Source organism: Cyprinodon variegatus, unplaced genomic scaffold (assembly GCF_000732505.1).
Source record: "Cyprinodon variegatus isolate N-32 unplaced genomic scaffold, C_variegatus-1.0 Scaffold218, whole genome shotgun sequence".
NCBI classification, from domain to species: Eukaryota; Metazoa; Chordata; class Actinopteri; order Cyprinodontiformes; family Cyprinodontidae; genus Cyprinodon; species Cyprinodon variegatus.
Window position 1 is genome coordinate 442556 of NW_015150671.1, and position 16137 is coordinate 458692.

A 16137-nucleotide genomic window follows, 5' to 3' on the forward strand; every position below is an offset into this window, starting at 1 on the left:
ATACATATACACATACATACAGAAAAGAAGAAATATTTAGCCTGTTTATTGCATCTCTACTGTATGATTTGTTATCTATTACACCTTAACAAGCAACTATTTGCACATAGAAATTGTTATATAAGCATAAAGCCTATAAGAGTTGGTAAATATATGTATGAGTTTCGGTTTGTAACGCCATCTAGCAAGCTGTGGTAGATAAACAAAAAAATCAGGGAAATAAAACTTGTTAAAAAATTACTAATTTGAAATTATTTGTTATTTTAAAAACAAATAGTTTTTCATTTCCTTCGTCCCCATTTCAATTCAGATATGGTTTAAAAACATTTAGCATGTTTTAGAGGATTTAAGAACCTTTAAATCTGCAGTCATTTCATGTATCCAATTAAAACAGACGCAATATACATTGAACCATCAGGAACTGGCAATAATATAAGATAGAAAACAAAAATCACTACTTGGAAACAACCAATTTTGTTTCTAAAAAGGTCACCCAGAGAAGATAACTTACATGGTCACAGGAACACCTAAATTGTTGGTTAGCCGGAGCCATGAAAGCTAACCCAGGTCTGCTGGTGGTATGCAGCGCAGACCCGAAATCCACATCGAGTCCAAACTTGGTCCTTGCTGCCTCCCGACAAAAAAAATAAAAACCCGGACAAGTGCACTAAAACGTCTCAACAAATCCGTCTGATAAACATACATTCCCACTTCGCAGCTGGACTTTCCAAAGCCAACGCGCTGAGTTAGTTTCCAACTTCCGTGTCCACTTTTCCCGTCTTGTGGAGCTTCTCCCCCTCTGGAACCCGGAGTGGAGACGCTTCAATCAAGGAGGCGAGGGGAAGTTCTGGGAAAGGAAAGACAGCCACTCTTTCTGCAAGCCCTCTCCGACGCTCACAGCCACCGAGCTCTTCGACACCGCCTTCTCGGTTTGCGTACTTATTCATCGCTTTCACGTGAAATCCGACGCTGTAAACTTTGGCCGAGAAGCAGTTGTTTCGCTGAGGCCGCCATACTTCCATACGCAAGGTGGTTTACAGAAATATGTGTGGTGGGCTGGGCGACGTGTGACGTCATTTGCGTGCGTTGGGAGCTGGTGGGGATTTACAATTGTTTATAGTTACGGTAAAATTATTCAGATACAGTTAGAAAACTACAGCTAGAAAATCAACTAATTAATTATCTGTAAAACTACTGCAACTTATTCAATGGCGTTAAAAACAATAAGCAATGGTTGAAGTAATGTATGGAAACCTGGTTATAATCGCTCCATTGCTTGACAGGATCGTATTTATACCCCAACAAATGTCAGATTTCAACATAATGGTGAGACGTTTAAACACGACACCGATACAGTGGTACTTTTAATTACTATGTTAATAAAGATGTTAAGTTCATTAGACGGTTGGTAAAAAAAATACACTCATAATATGTTTCAAACCGCAATAAAGACCTTAAAATGATGTATTTGAGTATTTTATTTTTTATGCTACAACTTGGAATTATGGGTAATCCAGAGTGTAGATTAAAACATAACCGTTACGTACAATGTGTTCGTGACAGAGTACGCCAAAAAGAGGTACTTAACCGGATTTCAGAAAAGAAAAAGAAAAGAAGAGCAGCTGGAAGACCGGAAAAACTTCCCAACGGTGGGAATGGGGTGTTGTACTTCATATAGGGCCCCACTCAGATAATGTTGCTTACTGGCCTATTGTTGTGTCGTTACGCCATTGCACTGACTGGTTACTATCAGAGTTCCCAGATGTGTTTTCCAATTAGCATATTTGTTAATTACAATTAGAACTCAACTACTTAACACTTTATAGAGCAAGTTACCGTTTTTGATCACTTGCCCTACAAATGGAGTTTGTAGGACAAACTCCATTTGTAGAACACATCACCCCACTTCTAAAGTCCTTACACTGGCTCCCTGTATCTCAGAGAATAGTCTTGTGTTAGTCTATAAATCTCTGAATGGCTTAGCACCTAAATACATCACAGACTTGCTATCAGTGTATCAACCCTCCAGCCTGCTCTGCATACCTAGAACCAGAACAAAAACATGGAGAAGCATTTAGTTCCTATGCTCCACTTATCTGGAACAAACTTCCAGAAAACTGTAAAAGTGCGGCAAGCCTGAGTTCCTTTAAATCAAGACTAAAAACACATTTGTTTAGGATTGCCTTCGACTGTTCTAGTTAAACAGTTCAACTGAAACATCATTAGTTCAACTTTTTTTAATTTCTTTAGTCCAACAGTTTTTAATATTCTTTTTTGTTTCTGCATTTTTTTATTTTGTTTATTTTACCACTTGCTTTGATTCTGTTTTATTTTCCTATATTTTAATCATGTAAAGCACTTTGTGTTGTCTTTGTACTGAAATGTGCTATACAAAAACATTTGCCTTGCCTTGATTTTCAAAGTATTTCACTGAGTGCTCTATAAGAGGTTAAAGCTAGGAACTTTCAGACTAGTTAGGCTCACTTACAGCTCAACTTGTCAAAACTATAGTTAAAACTCAAACCTTGGTAGATGGAATTTAGCTATTCAGCTTATTACCGATTTTTTTTCCAGCAACCTTTCAGCTTAAAAAAAAAGACCTTCCAGAATCAGTAATAAGTTATCAGAACTTTTAAGTCATATATTATTTTCCCCCATTTATTGGCTAAACAGTTGACACCACCATAAGTTTGCTAATAAGTCAAGATCCTTATCAGCCATCCAGATAAAATGGATAGATAAAACCCAACACTACTGTTACCAATTTCCAGATATTGCGGCTTTATACGGATTCCTCTTCTTCTTAAATGCTGTATTACTAACGGTTCTTTCATTAAGAAAGATTCCGTCAAAATCTTATTTTTAACTAAATGTAACGGATACAAATAAAAGATTATTAAAACTGGTCCTCTTTTAGTTAATTTTGTATTTAGTGACTTCTAATTAGAAAGTCACTGAAGAGGAACCAAGAGGAGAGGTGATGACATGCAGCAAAGGTTTCAAGTCGGGATTTGAACCTGGGACAGCTGCATCATTACCTGAGGCCTCTGAATGTGGGTCTAACCCTGCATTAACTTAAAGTCTAAATGTGCCAGAGGTTTGCTCTTAGAGGGAAAAATACTGACTAACTGAAACGAAAAGAATCAGTGAGCAATGGGCCTATTTAATGGAAGCAATTTCTTTAAAAAGGGTGTAAAGTCCTTCGGTTTAAGTGATAGTTATGCCCCAAAAAACATCAGTGCATTTTTTTACATCTTGGAGTTTACACACAACAGATTACTCAGCATCCAGCAAATAGAAATCACTGAATTTATTTAAACAACAGAATTACTTTGTATATTGTACATCATCAAAACACTTTGATAACTTTCTAAACAAGTAAAAAAAATTTTATACCAGCTTTTTAATGTGAAATAATTTGGTCAAAATTAGATTTAGATCAGAATTAGATTTGATTACATTTTTGTTATACACTGGTTTTTAACCTTCCTGTTCCAGCAGCTTCTGTTGTGTCAACATTACAATTTCCTCCATCACTTCTGGTTTCAAGATGTCCTTGACCTAAAATGAACGCATAGAGACAGTTTTTAATTGAAAAAAGTTTACTTAAACTGTTATAATGTGAAAAAAAACTATTATTGTATTACAAAGAGAAATTAATAAACAAAAAAACAATTTTGAAAATTGATAATGATAGTAACTATACTCTATTGCACCATCATGTACAACAATCTGGCTCTCTAAAATAATTTAAGAAAAAAAAAATTTATAACAGCAGTAGAATAAATGAAGTAGAAATAGTTGAGATTTTTAATATGACCACCAGGTGGCACACAAACATTTCATTCACTTTGTCCAGTTTGTTCCATCTTTTAAGAATCACGCCGCTTTTTGAGGGCATTAATGGCTGCATGATGCACACCAGTCAATTTAGGTTGCCAAAGTGTTTTTTTAAATAATAATTTACACAGTAAAACATATCTAATTACCAGAATTTATAAATATATGATGTATAAATAGAAACTGACATAATTGTATCAATAAAACAAACTTTGTCATGATATTCCATCTTATTGATATGTACCTGTATTTTACTGTTTGATTCCTTACCTGATGCTGGAGGGAGGACTCGTAGCAATACAGAACACTTGTGTCGTACAAAAGCACTTTATGTGCAGCCAAAGCCAGCAGGCAGTTTCTCAGCCGAGAAATCACCTCCCGATCTGACAGGCTTACAGGCTGGATGGATGGAGACAGAACAAAAGCACAAAAACAAGTTCCCTTAAGCCCAGTTCACATGTTTACATAATAATAAAAAAAAAGAATTAGAGCTTGGTTGCATCAATGCTTATCTCCTGATGGGCTCTATACCTCCAGACTGGTGTAGAAGCCCCCAGCTTCCTGTTCCTGTTGTCCCGGCGTTGGATACAACCACACAAAGCCGTTATTCCCCAAGATGATGGATGCGCCACAGGGTAGGTTATGGAAATGTGTTTTCTGCCTCTTGATTAGTGAAGGAGAAAGCTGCACCAGCACTCCTTGACCCAACTGAGAGAAAGAGGACGAACAGATAAAGAGTAAATCTAAAATAATAAAACTTTTTTTATCCATTCCAACACAAAAAACACAATTTTAACCCTTCATAGGGCACTCAGTGAAATACTTTGAAAATCAAAATTTCAAGCCAATAGTGATATTGGATTTCTGGACAAGACCTTCAAAAGATATGGATATTTTGATGGCAAAATTAATGTTAATGTAATAACAAGAAACACCAACTTGCCCGAATATATTAAGAAAAATAACAAAAGTGCTTCTATAAGAAATTCATGAGAAACACTTAGAGTGAAAGAAACACATTGTTTTTGATACAACATGAATTGTACCAGTATCAGCATTAATGCAGATACTGGCACTTATATTTTTTAGTTTATAAACCCAAATATAATTGTTACCTTTTTTTTTGCTAATTTTTTTTTAACATTCAATTGTTTATTAGTATTTTTCACAGTTGTTTACATACACGATGTACATGAACACATCACATTCAATATAAGATCACATAAAACCTTTGCCTGGGAGCCATTTCTCTATTTCACCCTTGTCCCATCTGATTTATCTAGTTCTTTATTTTTTGTCGCTGTCTTTTGTCTTGAATGTTGTCTATTTCATCCACTTTACTTCCATTTGAGTTTACTGAAGTCTCAAATGATGCCTTTTTTTCCATAATGTAGATTTCTTCTATTATTCCACCTTTTTTTCTTAACTTGTTAACATTTTTTTCAACTTAATTTACAGGAGGTAATACATCATTCAAGGGCTCATCTAATTGGTCAAATGCCAAAATAAGACGTACAGCCATGTAGCAGTATCTTTGCTGAATGGCTTGATATAGATCTTGTGCTTCTAGACCTCACTGAGGGACGGGGGGGACTCCATTTGTAAAGGGAATGCAAGTGATCAAAAAAAGTAACTTGCCCTATAAAGGGTTAACAATAAAGATAAGAAATTATAGATACGCTTTATACCCGCTGATATTATGTCGATGTGCAGTAAATGAACAGGTCAAATGCTCACTGTTTGATTGCATTTAAGAAATTCAGAGCTCTCTGAAAAAATGAAATAACAAAAACTTACTTTTCCATACTTTAAACTGCGAGTGTGAAGTGACAGGGCCCCATCTGAGAAGACAGACTGCACCTCTGCCTGAAATCCAGGGGAAATTAAAAATATCAACAGTTTATGGAAACAAAGCACAAGTGAAAGGAAATCAAAATCAACGGACGCCATCTGCCTTACACTGATGAGATCGCCTTCATGAAGGTATTCTCTCATGGTGAGCTCATCCTCTGCTGATCTTCTCCTCTAAAAGATTAAATCAAACATTTCAACAAACATTCAAATTTGTAAACACACAGAAAGTCCTTCTAAAAAACTTACCAGTTCTCCACCAGGCAGGTTGACAGATGAAAGCAAGAGGACAGAGTCCAGTCTGGAGTTCGTTTCCACCTTCCAACGCTTCTGTTGAACCTACATATAAACACACATGGAAATTACAAAACAATAAAAAATAAATAAATAAAGGTCAAACTGGTGTTAATTCTGGAGAACTGACCTCTGTGATTCTGCCAACTACAACATCTCCAACTTCACCATTGAATCTGCAATTAAAAACAACAACAATAGAATCCAGCTGCATTCATATATCTGTTAAAATACTGAAAACTATAAAACTGAGGAAAACCAGCAGAGATGTGTTTTCTGAGTTATTAGAGGCACCAGCTCTTTAAAGTGCACTGACTCACCTTGTCTTAAGGGGTCTGACACATATTAGCTTGTCCACCCTCTGAACCTCTCCAGCAACTGATGCTGTCAGCTTGTCTTCATCAACGTAAGTGCCATGTCCCCTGGTGGAAAATAAAAACAAGAATTAGTCATTATGCTACCAGCTGCTCCATCCACACAAAAATACCAGAGATTTGTTTCATATTGTGAGCTGGAGTTTCTGCAAAAACAAATTCATAGAATTATTATTGTAAATAACATATTCAGGTCAGGATGCAAGATTTGAAGTTTGAAATTATCTGAAACAAATAAGCAGCAACTAATGAATATTTTGTTAATCCATTACGGTAATCTGTTAACTTTATTTGATTAAAATGATTAATAAAAGAAAAATTAAAATACTTAACTGGAGATTTTTAACAGAATAGGAACCAGGTGAAGCTAACTCTATGCCACATTCTGCATAGTTCTGAATACGTTAAGTGCTAAAAGGATGCATCCTTTTAATTATTCTGCTATATCAAGTACCACTCTGAATGGACTGTTCTTTCAGCAAAACACACGTAGCAAAATTTTAATCATTTATTATTATATTGTTTTAATAACTAATTAAATAACCAGCCCTAAAACAGGTTAAAGTTTACCTTTTAATTCTTCCAAATAGTCTGTTGGTTCATGTTTTTAAGAAAGTACACATAGAAATGTCAACGCATTTGACATGTAAATAAATGAAAAACAAAATAAAAGAAAAATAAACTTTAAACAAAAAGTAATTATAAAAAAAATCTACTGCTACGAGTCCTCCCTCCAGCATCAGGTAAATCTCAAATGTAAGTTTTTCTTGGACTCAATTTTTACTTTACTGTAGGGTTGAAATAATTAATCATGATTAATCAATTATTTAAATAATGGTCAACTAATTTAGTAATCAATTAATCGTTAACTCGAGTATAGACTCTAAAACATGGCTTTAGCTGACAGAGCAGCCCACTTAGAGCAGTAATTATACCAAAATAAAAAAAAATGTAATAATTTTGCATTAAAGATTTTTTAAAAATGTCAATATGCTCTATCCAGAACTTAAGTGGAAAAGTTTTAGTTTCCCCTGGTTTAATTTCATAAAAAGTAAGGAAGTTAAGTTAAGTTTACTATCCAATTATTAATCGAAAAAAAAATCATCGACAGATTAAGCAACTTGCAGAATAATAGTAATAATAAAATAATACCTGCAGCCCTACTTTACTTGATTGCATGAAATTTGAAGGTTGGTGGTTGTTTCTGCATTTAGAAATATGTCAGAAGTTCTTTGTTAATATGCATTAATGAGTAAGACATCTTCTCATAACATTTAACCTGTTAATTGGGAAAATACTAGCAGATTCCACTCTCTGTCTGAAGGACCTGTGATTCTCTAATCAAAAAACAGTTAGATTAAATTTTAAAAAATGACATTTGCTTTGAAAGTAGACCATTATTTAGCGCAGATATAAATATTGCACATATCTTTATATCATAAATGTAATGCCTTATGTAATGCAGTACTTATTTGTTTCCTCAATTGGAACTTAAGTCCTTATTAAGCAAGTTTTTAGTAGTTAGGGTACTTTTAATGATCTGCAACATCTTCTTAATGACAGCATTTGGAACCTGGACTTGATTAAATATTTATCGTTTACAGATCTAAAAGTCAATGTCAATTTGAATATTGTGAAAAAAATGTAAACATTGGAATGGATGGTGTCCCACCCAAATCAGACAATTATCCTAAAAGATCAGGAAAGGTTTCCAGAGCGACTAAATGGTCTCTCACTCAAACTGCCAACAGAATCATGGGAAAGACTCCAGATTGGACAGATTTCCAGAAAACTTTCAGACATCCTCCAATAGGACAAAAACACACCATCTCGACAGGACTCTTCAGCAAAAATCATTAGGATACTTTGGGAGGGAATCAAGGCTGGAGTCGGCGTATCAAGAGCCGATATGCACAAACAAATTCTTTCTTAATCAAAGATTAGATTCCAGTAGGCTTACCTGGGCTAAAGAGGAACATAACTGGACTCCTCATCACTGGTCTTTCAGATAAAAGTTAACGTTTGCATTTTGTTTAAAATTTAAGTCCCAAGAGTGTGTAGAGAACACAATCCATGCATCTTCAAGTCCAGATGGAGGTTTCCACAGTCAGTGATGGTTTGGGGTGCCATGTCATCTGCTGGTGAGGGCAGACTGTGTTTTTCTGAAGTCAGCCATCTACAATCACATTTTAATTCACTTCAAGATTCCTTCTGTAGAGTTTAAGTTTAAGTTTTAGAGTTTTAGCTTAGAGTTTAAGTTTTAGTTTTAGAGTTGTAGTTAAGTTCATAAAGATTCTGATCCCATTTTTAAATGAAGACCTGCTCCCAATAGCAAAGGAACCAAGAGAGGAACCAAACTCTCCTACCATGAAGCCCATAGAGAATCCAGAGGACAAAGACAAGATAAAGACAAGACACAAACATGCAAATGAGATGAAAGCAAAGCTTCCACCTCAGCACACCCACAGGCTGACACCAGGTCACATTATAAGGTCTTAATTCATGCATTATGAGGCCAAAACAAGAATTGAGAGCATGGAAATAAGAAGAAATGACTTTTTTGTTGAAAGTATCATCTACAAATATTTAATTTATTCCTTTTTACAGATGTACCTGTGTGTGGTCGTCGTGTTCTTTGACAGATTATTCTGAAAAGTTTGCTAAATACATATTTACCCCCCCCAGCTGAACATGTTACCATCTTACCTACCTCATAAAGCCGGTGTCTGAAGTGATAACATCTCCGGGGACAACCAGATCCTTTCGGCCAGCAGCAGGAACTGACAGAGACATTGATGTTTTAATAGTTGGTAATCTCATGTCTACAGCCATGCTTCACACTTCCCTCCTTCTTGATTCAGTTCACAATTTTCTTTTTTCTGAGCTTTAACTGGGCGTTTTTGCCGAAGTAGACCAAAAGACTATGAGATTATCTCTCTCCCAACCCTTGGTATTAATAATAATTTAGGGACCCGCTTTAAAACGCTTCTTTTAGCTACTGCTATGAACAAACCATGCTAGGCAACAAAGCTTCTTCTCCTGCCCTCTCAGAGTACTCTATTGAAGGGTATCGTAACACCGCCCCCTGCAGGTAGGGAATGGTACGGTCTTTTTATGTTTTTCGGTTTTAATACTTTAAGCTTCAGTAAACATTGAAACAAGTATTTGTATGTTGTGTGGATGTTTTTTCTGCCTGGAGAGGGATGCTCACATGTATTTCCATGCTGTATTAGTAACAGTATATTTGATTCGTAACAATATTATGGTCTGAATACATCAATAAACAACCATTTTGACCCTGACCGGTTGTTTCTAGATGTAACAGCTGAAGCTCTGTGCTGACTCTTTATTTTAAACATTTTTGTGTTTTCACAAAAAGAAAAAAAAAGGAAAATTGTACAATGTGTTGCCTATCATCTTATGTAAGTATGGGCTGCAGAGCAGGAACAAACAAACAACTTAAAAAAAGAAAGAAAGAAAATAAAAATAAAAATAAAAAAGGAAGCCGCCAAACAATGTCACATTCATGTTAAATCATGTCTTCAGAGGCCGGCAAAAATTACCAGACATATTTAAAGCCTGACATCAACACAATCATATCTAACCGGGTGATCAAATAAAGAAAAAAGATGCATAGTAATACAAAAGGAGGATGTTCATTAATTAAGATCTGGTGAGACCTTCCTCTTGATAGGATTCTGACCTCTCATCACAAGTTCTGTCAGCTCTTTAGGCAAATAGCTGTTCTGACTCCTGATTGCTCGTCCTTTGAGTTGTTACCCTAGTTATTATTTTTTATTGAATTTGGTGAAAATTATGGTAAATCAAAGCATTTATTTTTTTTGTGCATCTACTAAATGCTCAAACTATTCATAGTTATTTGGGGACATTATAATCTAGAACTGTGTGTCATCTACGTAGCTGTTTAATTCAAAAGAAATGTATACATTTTATACATCAGAAGTGGGAATTAAATGTTGTTGTAACTTTCAGCAGGTCTTTTCAACAAGTTGTTGTAAATGTTAATATCTGTTGGCAGGAAGGATATCCTGTGGTGGTCTGTGTTACAGTGGCACCAGGAAACCTTTCACTGAAGACACAATATGACACGATCCACTGTTCAACAGTCTTCTAAAGAGGATGATCTGGTTTGTCCATAATAGTTTAATATATTGTTAGGATTCTCTAACTCATTTGCTCTGGCGTTACTGTCCAAGGAAAATATGGCAGAATAAATATCTTTTTTATTAGAACTTACATTTTATTGATTTTAAAAGAGAGCAAATACACAACATACAATGACAGTTAACAGCTTTTTTACAGTGTGAAATTTTACCATAGATTAAGCGTCCCAGCATGACATTTTACAGTTTCAGCATCATAATTATGGTCCCAGCCTCACCATACAAACCTAGCACAATAATTCTCATCGGATAGCAGGTCTATGTAACATAATCTAGAAAAAAAATAAAATAAAAATTGAGTTGGGAGAATTGTTTACTTGAGTAAATCTTCCACAGGACCCCAGCTTTGGCTGAAAATGTATTTTTAGAGTCTTAACGAGTATGTTACCTTTTCCATTTGGTATAATTCCCTTACAATTTGGCCCCATGAGTTGTAGGGACCAAACTGCTTCCACTTAATTGTGATGCATTTCAGGGCCGCTGTAAGAAGAACATTTAAGAGATATCATTTGGCTTGTCCTTGGAGCCCAACTAGAAAAATACTGAGTATTGCAACCATTACATCCTTGGGGATAAACAACAGACCTAAAGAAGATATGCAGCATCTTGTTATAACTCTGAATTACTGCAGCCTCCTCAAAAAATGACCACCCTGTCACTTCTTGTAGACGATATTTGGCCGATGACGAAACACACAATAATTAATAAACTGGCATTAGTAAACCATTTGACGAACAAGTTTTGAAAAGTTTTGTAACAACTTCTGAATTATTCAGTTTAAAGTTGAGTTGTTAGGGATCCAACATGATGTGTTACTTTAATTGTTGCCTATTTTTTTTTTAAATTCATGCTTATAATGAAAGTAACATCAAAGGTAACAAGCAGCTAAGTAACAATCTTTGTTTCCTTGTATTATTTTTAAGAAAATTTAATTTTTCCTGCAGGTGCTTATTTTTGCCACCAGGTGTCACCCACGAGCCGTTGTGTCTATCGCTGCATTTTTCACATAACACGGAGCTGACGTCACATGTCAACACCACGCAAGCTTGTCTCTCTCGCCCAATCAGCGTTAAGTCGGATAGACGCTTGTAAAAATGGCGACGGTAAGGCACGGAGAAGTGAACACTGGACGCGTAGCCGTGAACCAACACTTCTGGTCCGAGCAAAGAAAGAACTGATACGGCATCGGGAGCGAAAGTTAGTCGACCCGTTTAATGCTCGCAGCTCAGTTTGCTCTGTTTGCTTTTGTTTTCCAGAACTCAGGGTTCCCTTGGACCGCTCATTAGCTTCAAGTTAGCCGCGTAGCTTCACTGTGGCTGCTTGAATCTGTCTTTATGGCATCTGCTTACCGATAGCCCTTTAAAAAAAGAAGAAGCTCGGACCCGTCAAAGTTTCTTGGACCCAACAAAACGGCAACTAATGAGTCACCTGGATTAAAAACTATTAAAGGAGGATCTCCGGAGTGTTGGGGGACTTTCAGGCGTCATGTATTTTTTAACCGGCTGGCCCCGGAGGCTGCTTTGTCCGCTGAAGAGTGCCGAGGAGCCCTTTCATATCCAGCCCAGCTGCCAGAGGTTTTACTTCGCTTTGCTGTCAGAGACGCAGCTCAGCATCTGGTTCTCTCGGGTAAGTTAAGTCAAACTGTCCTGTTCTGGAACTCAGCTGACCAGATAACAACAATAACAATGCCAGCAGTGCTGCTTTCACTTCCATAATCATCCTACACCTTCACTTTATTGAAACTGGGTTTTTTTCTGTATTGTTTAGTTGAAAATAAGGGAAGTGAGGGTTGGGTTCAAAGGCTTTTAGTGATGTGTTGGCATAAGGTTCCACCTGTGCAACCATTAAGATGACAGATGACGTTGGTTTGCGTCATTTCTGACTGCTGTATATCCTTAAACCCGTGAAAAAATATGTCAATAATGCCTTATCTCTCAACCAACTGTCACAAAATGTCATTTAATAGTTAGACTTCTTCAAACTGAAGCCCATAAATACTAACATCCGCCCAGAATATGTAATAGTTTTCTACCCAAATATGTAGTGCCTTTGTGTCAGAGGCGTAGCCAGAAATTTTTTAAGAAATGTGCACTGAGGGTTGGCCAAAAGCGGATAGGCACCAGGACCTCAGGTTTAATCTACACTGGTCCAACAGTAAAATGAACGAGCAAAACATCCATATTTTTTTAAATAAAGACATACTATACTTTCCTACACCCTTTACTAACAAATCGACGCATATATTTAAACATCTGTGCTTTCTAGATAAATGGTATAGTTCATAAAACTCAGTTTTGACATCTGGGGCATAAATCTTTTCCATTTACTTACCTACTTGTTTCAATAAACATTCTGCATAAAATTGATATTTACAAGTACTAATGTTTACATAAATTGATTATTTGATAAGTTCTGTACTTATCATCTTTGATGTTAGTATATTGATGTGCAAAATTAACCACAAAAGATTTAATTGTTTTGAATATTCCACTTGAGTGTATTACTGCTACCACCATCTGTATTAGAGGGAAAACATGGTAGGGGTAGCCACAGGGGCCACCCTAGGCCCCCCATCTAGCTCTGCCCCTGCTTTGTGTCCAATTCATTCATTGTTTAAAAAATCATTTGGTACTGAAATATATTAGACATTTTTTTTGCTAGTAATAGCTGGGGTTATTTGGGTAGGATGAAGCAAACAAGGCTGTTTATGCAGGGAAGTTCCTCCTATGTTGGTTTTTCTGTTAATAGACTTCTTAATACAGCTGTATAATGCTTTACAGATCCAGTTCAATTGCTTCTAGATTGTAAAAGAAAAGTTGTACCTTTTGAATTAAAAAAGCAAAGCAAAAACAAACAAAAAAACAAAACAACAACAAACAAACCCCAAAACATGCAAGTCAGGTGGGAAAAAAAATGGTTGTGTTCAATAAATACTTTATATCCTTGTACTAAGGATTATTTGATGCAAATGTCCGTTTGGCATCTGTTCTCATTCTAAATTCAGTTATTGAAGCTTTTCAGAGGGCTGAGATCAATCAGATTTATTTTCTCAGCCTCAACTCTAGATTAGCAGAGACTTGTAATAGACACCCTCCCACCATAAACATGTTGTTGGACAGGGGGCTGCAGGTTTATGCCTCAGTAATTCCAGCTCTAGTAAAACTTCCTCTTGGTTCTCTCTGATTTACTGGAGAACATAATAGAAGTTGATCACAAGGCATTTTGCATCTGAAGTGATTTTACTCTGTTAAAACAAATATATTTTATTTTTCCCAGATAAACTGGCTATGTGATTAAAATGAGATCATGAAGTAATTTGTGGATCTTTATTCATCTTTTTCATAATGTCACAGATTCAAACTCTATAGGTTAAATTTAGATTTGATGCTTTGAGCAACATTGATGTTTATTTATTGGTAGTTAATTGACCTAAATGCTGCATTGTTCTCAACAGCCTGTTTTCCAGTCCGTTTGTATATTAAGATGCAGTAACAATGGATGAGGGTCATTGTTAATGTTCTGAGGCACACACAGGATGTAGAGCATAGCATGCTGCCATTCATGCTTACAAAATGTGTCCATCCAGATTTTTAAACATAGATGGATTCAGAAACATGTGCTTTGATTTTTTTTTTCTTTTTTTAATGTTTTTGACTTTATTTTGGTTCAGTTGCCGTCTGCAATCCACAGGTCAGTTCAAGCGCAGTCGGTCATCTGTATAGTAGAGAATAGTTCTAGCCTGCTTCTGTGTTGCTCTGAGACGACTTCTGTGATGCTGCAAGGGTTCATGTGAATTCAAAATGCTAGGAAAACAGAGCATCATGTTTGAAATGTAGTCCCTACTTTCTTTGTGAAGGTTTTAAAAAGAAATAATATAACAAAAATCAATTAACTTATAACTTAGTTATATTAATTTTCGAACAAAGCATTAGAAGTTGAGCAGTGTTTGTTGCATTGCATTAATGCTTCAGTGCTGGACAGTGCTGCAGGCTGTACTTCAGGAGCTCAAAGGAAGCTGGAGGTTTCTGTTTTCCTCTCAGTGCCATTATTAAATTTTTAATTATATGAAACAAACACTGTATGGAAAAAAGTGCTCAAACCTCTTCTAATTACAGTGGCTTAGTATCTGCATCTAAAATTACCGTAGTTGTCGTCCTGCATCGTTACCTAACGAATGTAGTGTTCCCTTTTTGTTTGTTTTTTGTAGTACAAGGTCTTCTTTAAGCTAATTTGAAAAATTTGTGATTAAGGTATGTTTCAAGCTATGAAAAATAAGTGAGATAATTTAAGGTTATATATAGAATAGAAAAATAACAAACAATAGTATATAATAGAAAAATATTGTTGGATTTTGTTTACCGTTACTTTACATTGATATAAAGTAGGGCTGAACAATTTGTGTAAAAAAAAAAAAAAAAAAAAGCAAGCATGTTAGTGTATTACTCCATGGTTTCAGTGATTCCTTCATCTTGAAAGCTTACTTGTCCACTGTCCATTAATGCAGGATTTTTTTTGCTCAATGTGTTGCAACAGGCCCACTTTTACTCTCATGCTCTGCAAACCTACTTATAGTGCATTACTGCTCCCTAAAGGCCTAGACTGAGAAAGTCAGTGCCTTACTTTTGTTCAATTCAGTTTATTTATATGTTGCCAATTCACAATACTTGTTATCTGAAGACTCTTTACTAGTATAATTCCTTCAGATCATACAGTAAGATTAGTTCAAAGGCTCCTCCTGGATGAGCATGAGCAAGAGTAGATATTCTCATGTATTGTCGGAGACTCTACAGCAATCCCTCATATTGAGCATTCATATGGCGACAGTGGAGAAGAAAAACTTACTTTTAACACTGCAAATCCCACAGATATGAGAATTTTCAGCCTCCAATCCCTCCGCAGTACATATCAACTTATGAATCCCTTTTCAGATGTAAATGCCCCATTAGCACTGTGGCTGGAGAACCATTCCACCCCCTTCAGTTTCGCGGGGGGGGGAATCGTATTTGTGATTAAATATAACTAGTCTGCATCATCAGTGTCGCCAACATCGCAATGATTTCGTGCGCAGCGATGAGACGATAACTGATCTGTACAATGAAAATAGCTGCATCAGCTGGAACGCTGTAGAAAGCAACAATATTTATGCAGTAATGACCATTATTTATTTGGGGGGAAATATAACTCAAGCGATCTTTCCTCTCTGCTGCAGACAGCATCGTGAAACTGCAGTAAAGTTGACAATATATGCACAGATTCAGCTTTTCCGGATTAATAATTCGTCAGCGGATTATTTATTCTATAAAACAGACACCGGAGCAAGGCAGACAGTGAGCTACAACCGTAGTTTCCTCAAAACGACTCTCCTATCGCACTGGGAGAATTACATTGGGCCCTATGGGGAGCTCACTGCTCCAAAAATGCTCCGTCTGCAAGTTGCAAAATAATCAGAGAGAAATATTCAAAAAATCACCAAGGAGAGGTGGATTATTATCACATGTATTGAGAGCAGGGAAATATATTTAATTTATTCTGTTCACCAGCAGTCTTTTGAATTTGTTTTCCTGATAAAGAAGTGATTCATAATACTTAAACAG

The 16137-nt window shown here is 36.0% G+C and overlaps 3 protein-coding genes across 4 annotated transcripts in view; 1 reads left to right on the forward strand and 2 right to left on the reverse strand.

Moving 5' to 3' along the window:
- abl1 (ABL proto-oncogene 1, non-receptor tyrosine kinase) overlaps positions 1 to 1031 on the reverse strand; it is a 48266-nt gene extending 47235 nt beyond the window's left edge. The window contains exon 1 of the mRNA XM_015380610.1: positions 512 to 1031. The gene's annotated coding sequence lies outside the window, so the exon portion shown is untranslated. The remainder of the gene's footprint in view (positions 1 to 511) is intronic.
- A 2298-nt stretch (positions 1032 to 3329) lies between these two features.
- Positions 3330 to 9398, reverse strand: exosc2 (exosome component 2). Its single transcript, XM_015380606.1, has 9 exons — positions 9070 to 9398; positions 6306 to 6407; positions 6116 to 6161; positions 5941 to 6030; positions 5800 to 5865; positions 5638 to 5706; positions 4372 to 4548; positions 4111 to 4239; positions 3330 to 3561 (listed from the first exon to the last, which is right to left on the reverse strand). The coding sequence occupies exons 1-9, from the start codon at positions 9189 to 9191 to the stop codon at positions 3481 to 3483; spliced, it is 882 nt and encodes a 293-aa protein (XP_015236092.1). The 5' UTR covers positions 9192 to 9398; the 3' UTR covers positions 3330 to 3480.
- Positions 9399 to 11628: 2230 nt separating this feature from the next.
- The window catches only part of ric1 (RIC1 homolog, RAB6A GEF complex partner 1), a 33099-nt gene continuing 28590 nt past the window's right edge, over positions 11629 to 16137 (forward strand). For both annotated transcript variants that reach the window (XM_015380626.1, XM_015380627.1), the window contains exon 1: positions 11629 to 12169. In XM_015380626.1, the coding sequence (XP_015236112.1) occupies positions 12029 to 12169 (141 nt within the window). In that variant the 5' untranslated portion in view covers positions 11629 to 12028. The remainder of the gene's footprint in view (positions 12170 to 16137) is intronic.

Excerpts from the sequence above, each read along its gene's own strand:
- exosc2 (XM_015380606.1), bottom strand. The coding sequence starts at position 9,191 with ATGGCTGTAGACATGAGATTACCAACTATTAAAACATCAATGTCTCTG. Across the intron at positions 4,240-4,371 it reads GCTTCTACACCAGTCTGGAG|CCTGTAAGCCTGTCAGATCG; the intron begins GTATAGAGCCCA and ends CCATCCATCCAG. Across the intron at positions 3,562-4,110 it reads AGTCCTCCCTCCAGCATCAG|GTCAAGGACATCTTGAAACC; the intron begins GTAAGGAATCAA and ends CGTTCATTTTAG.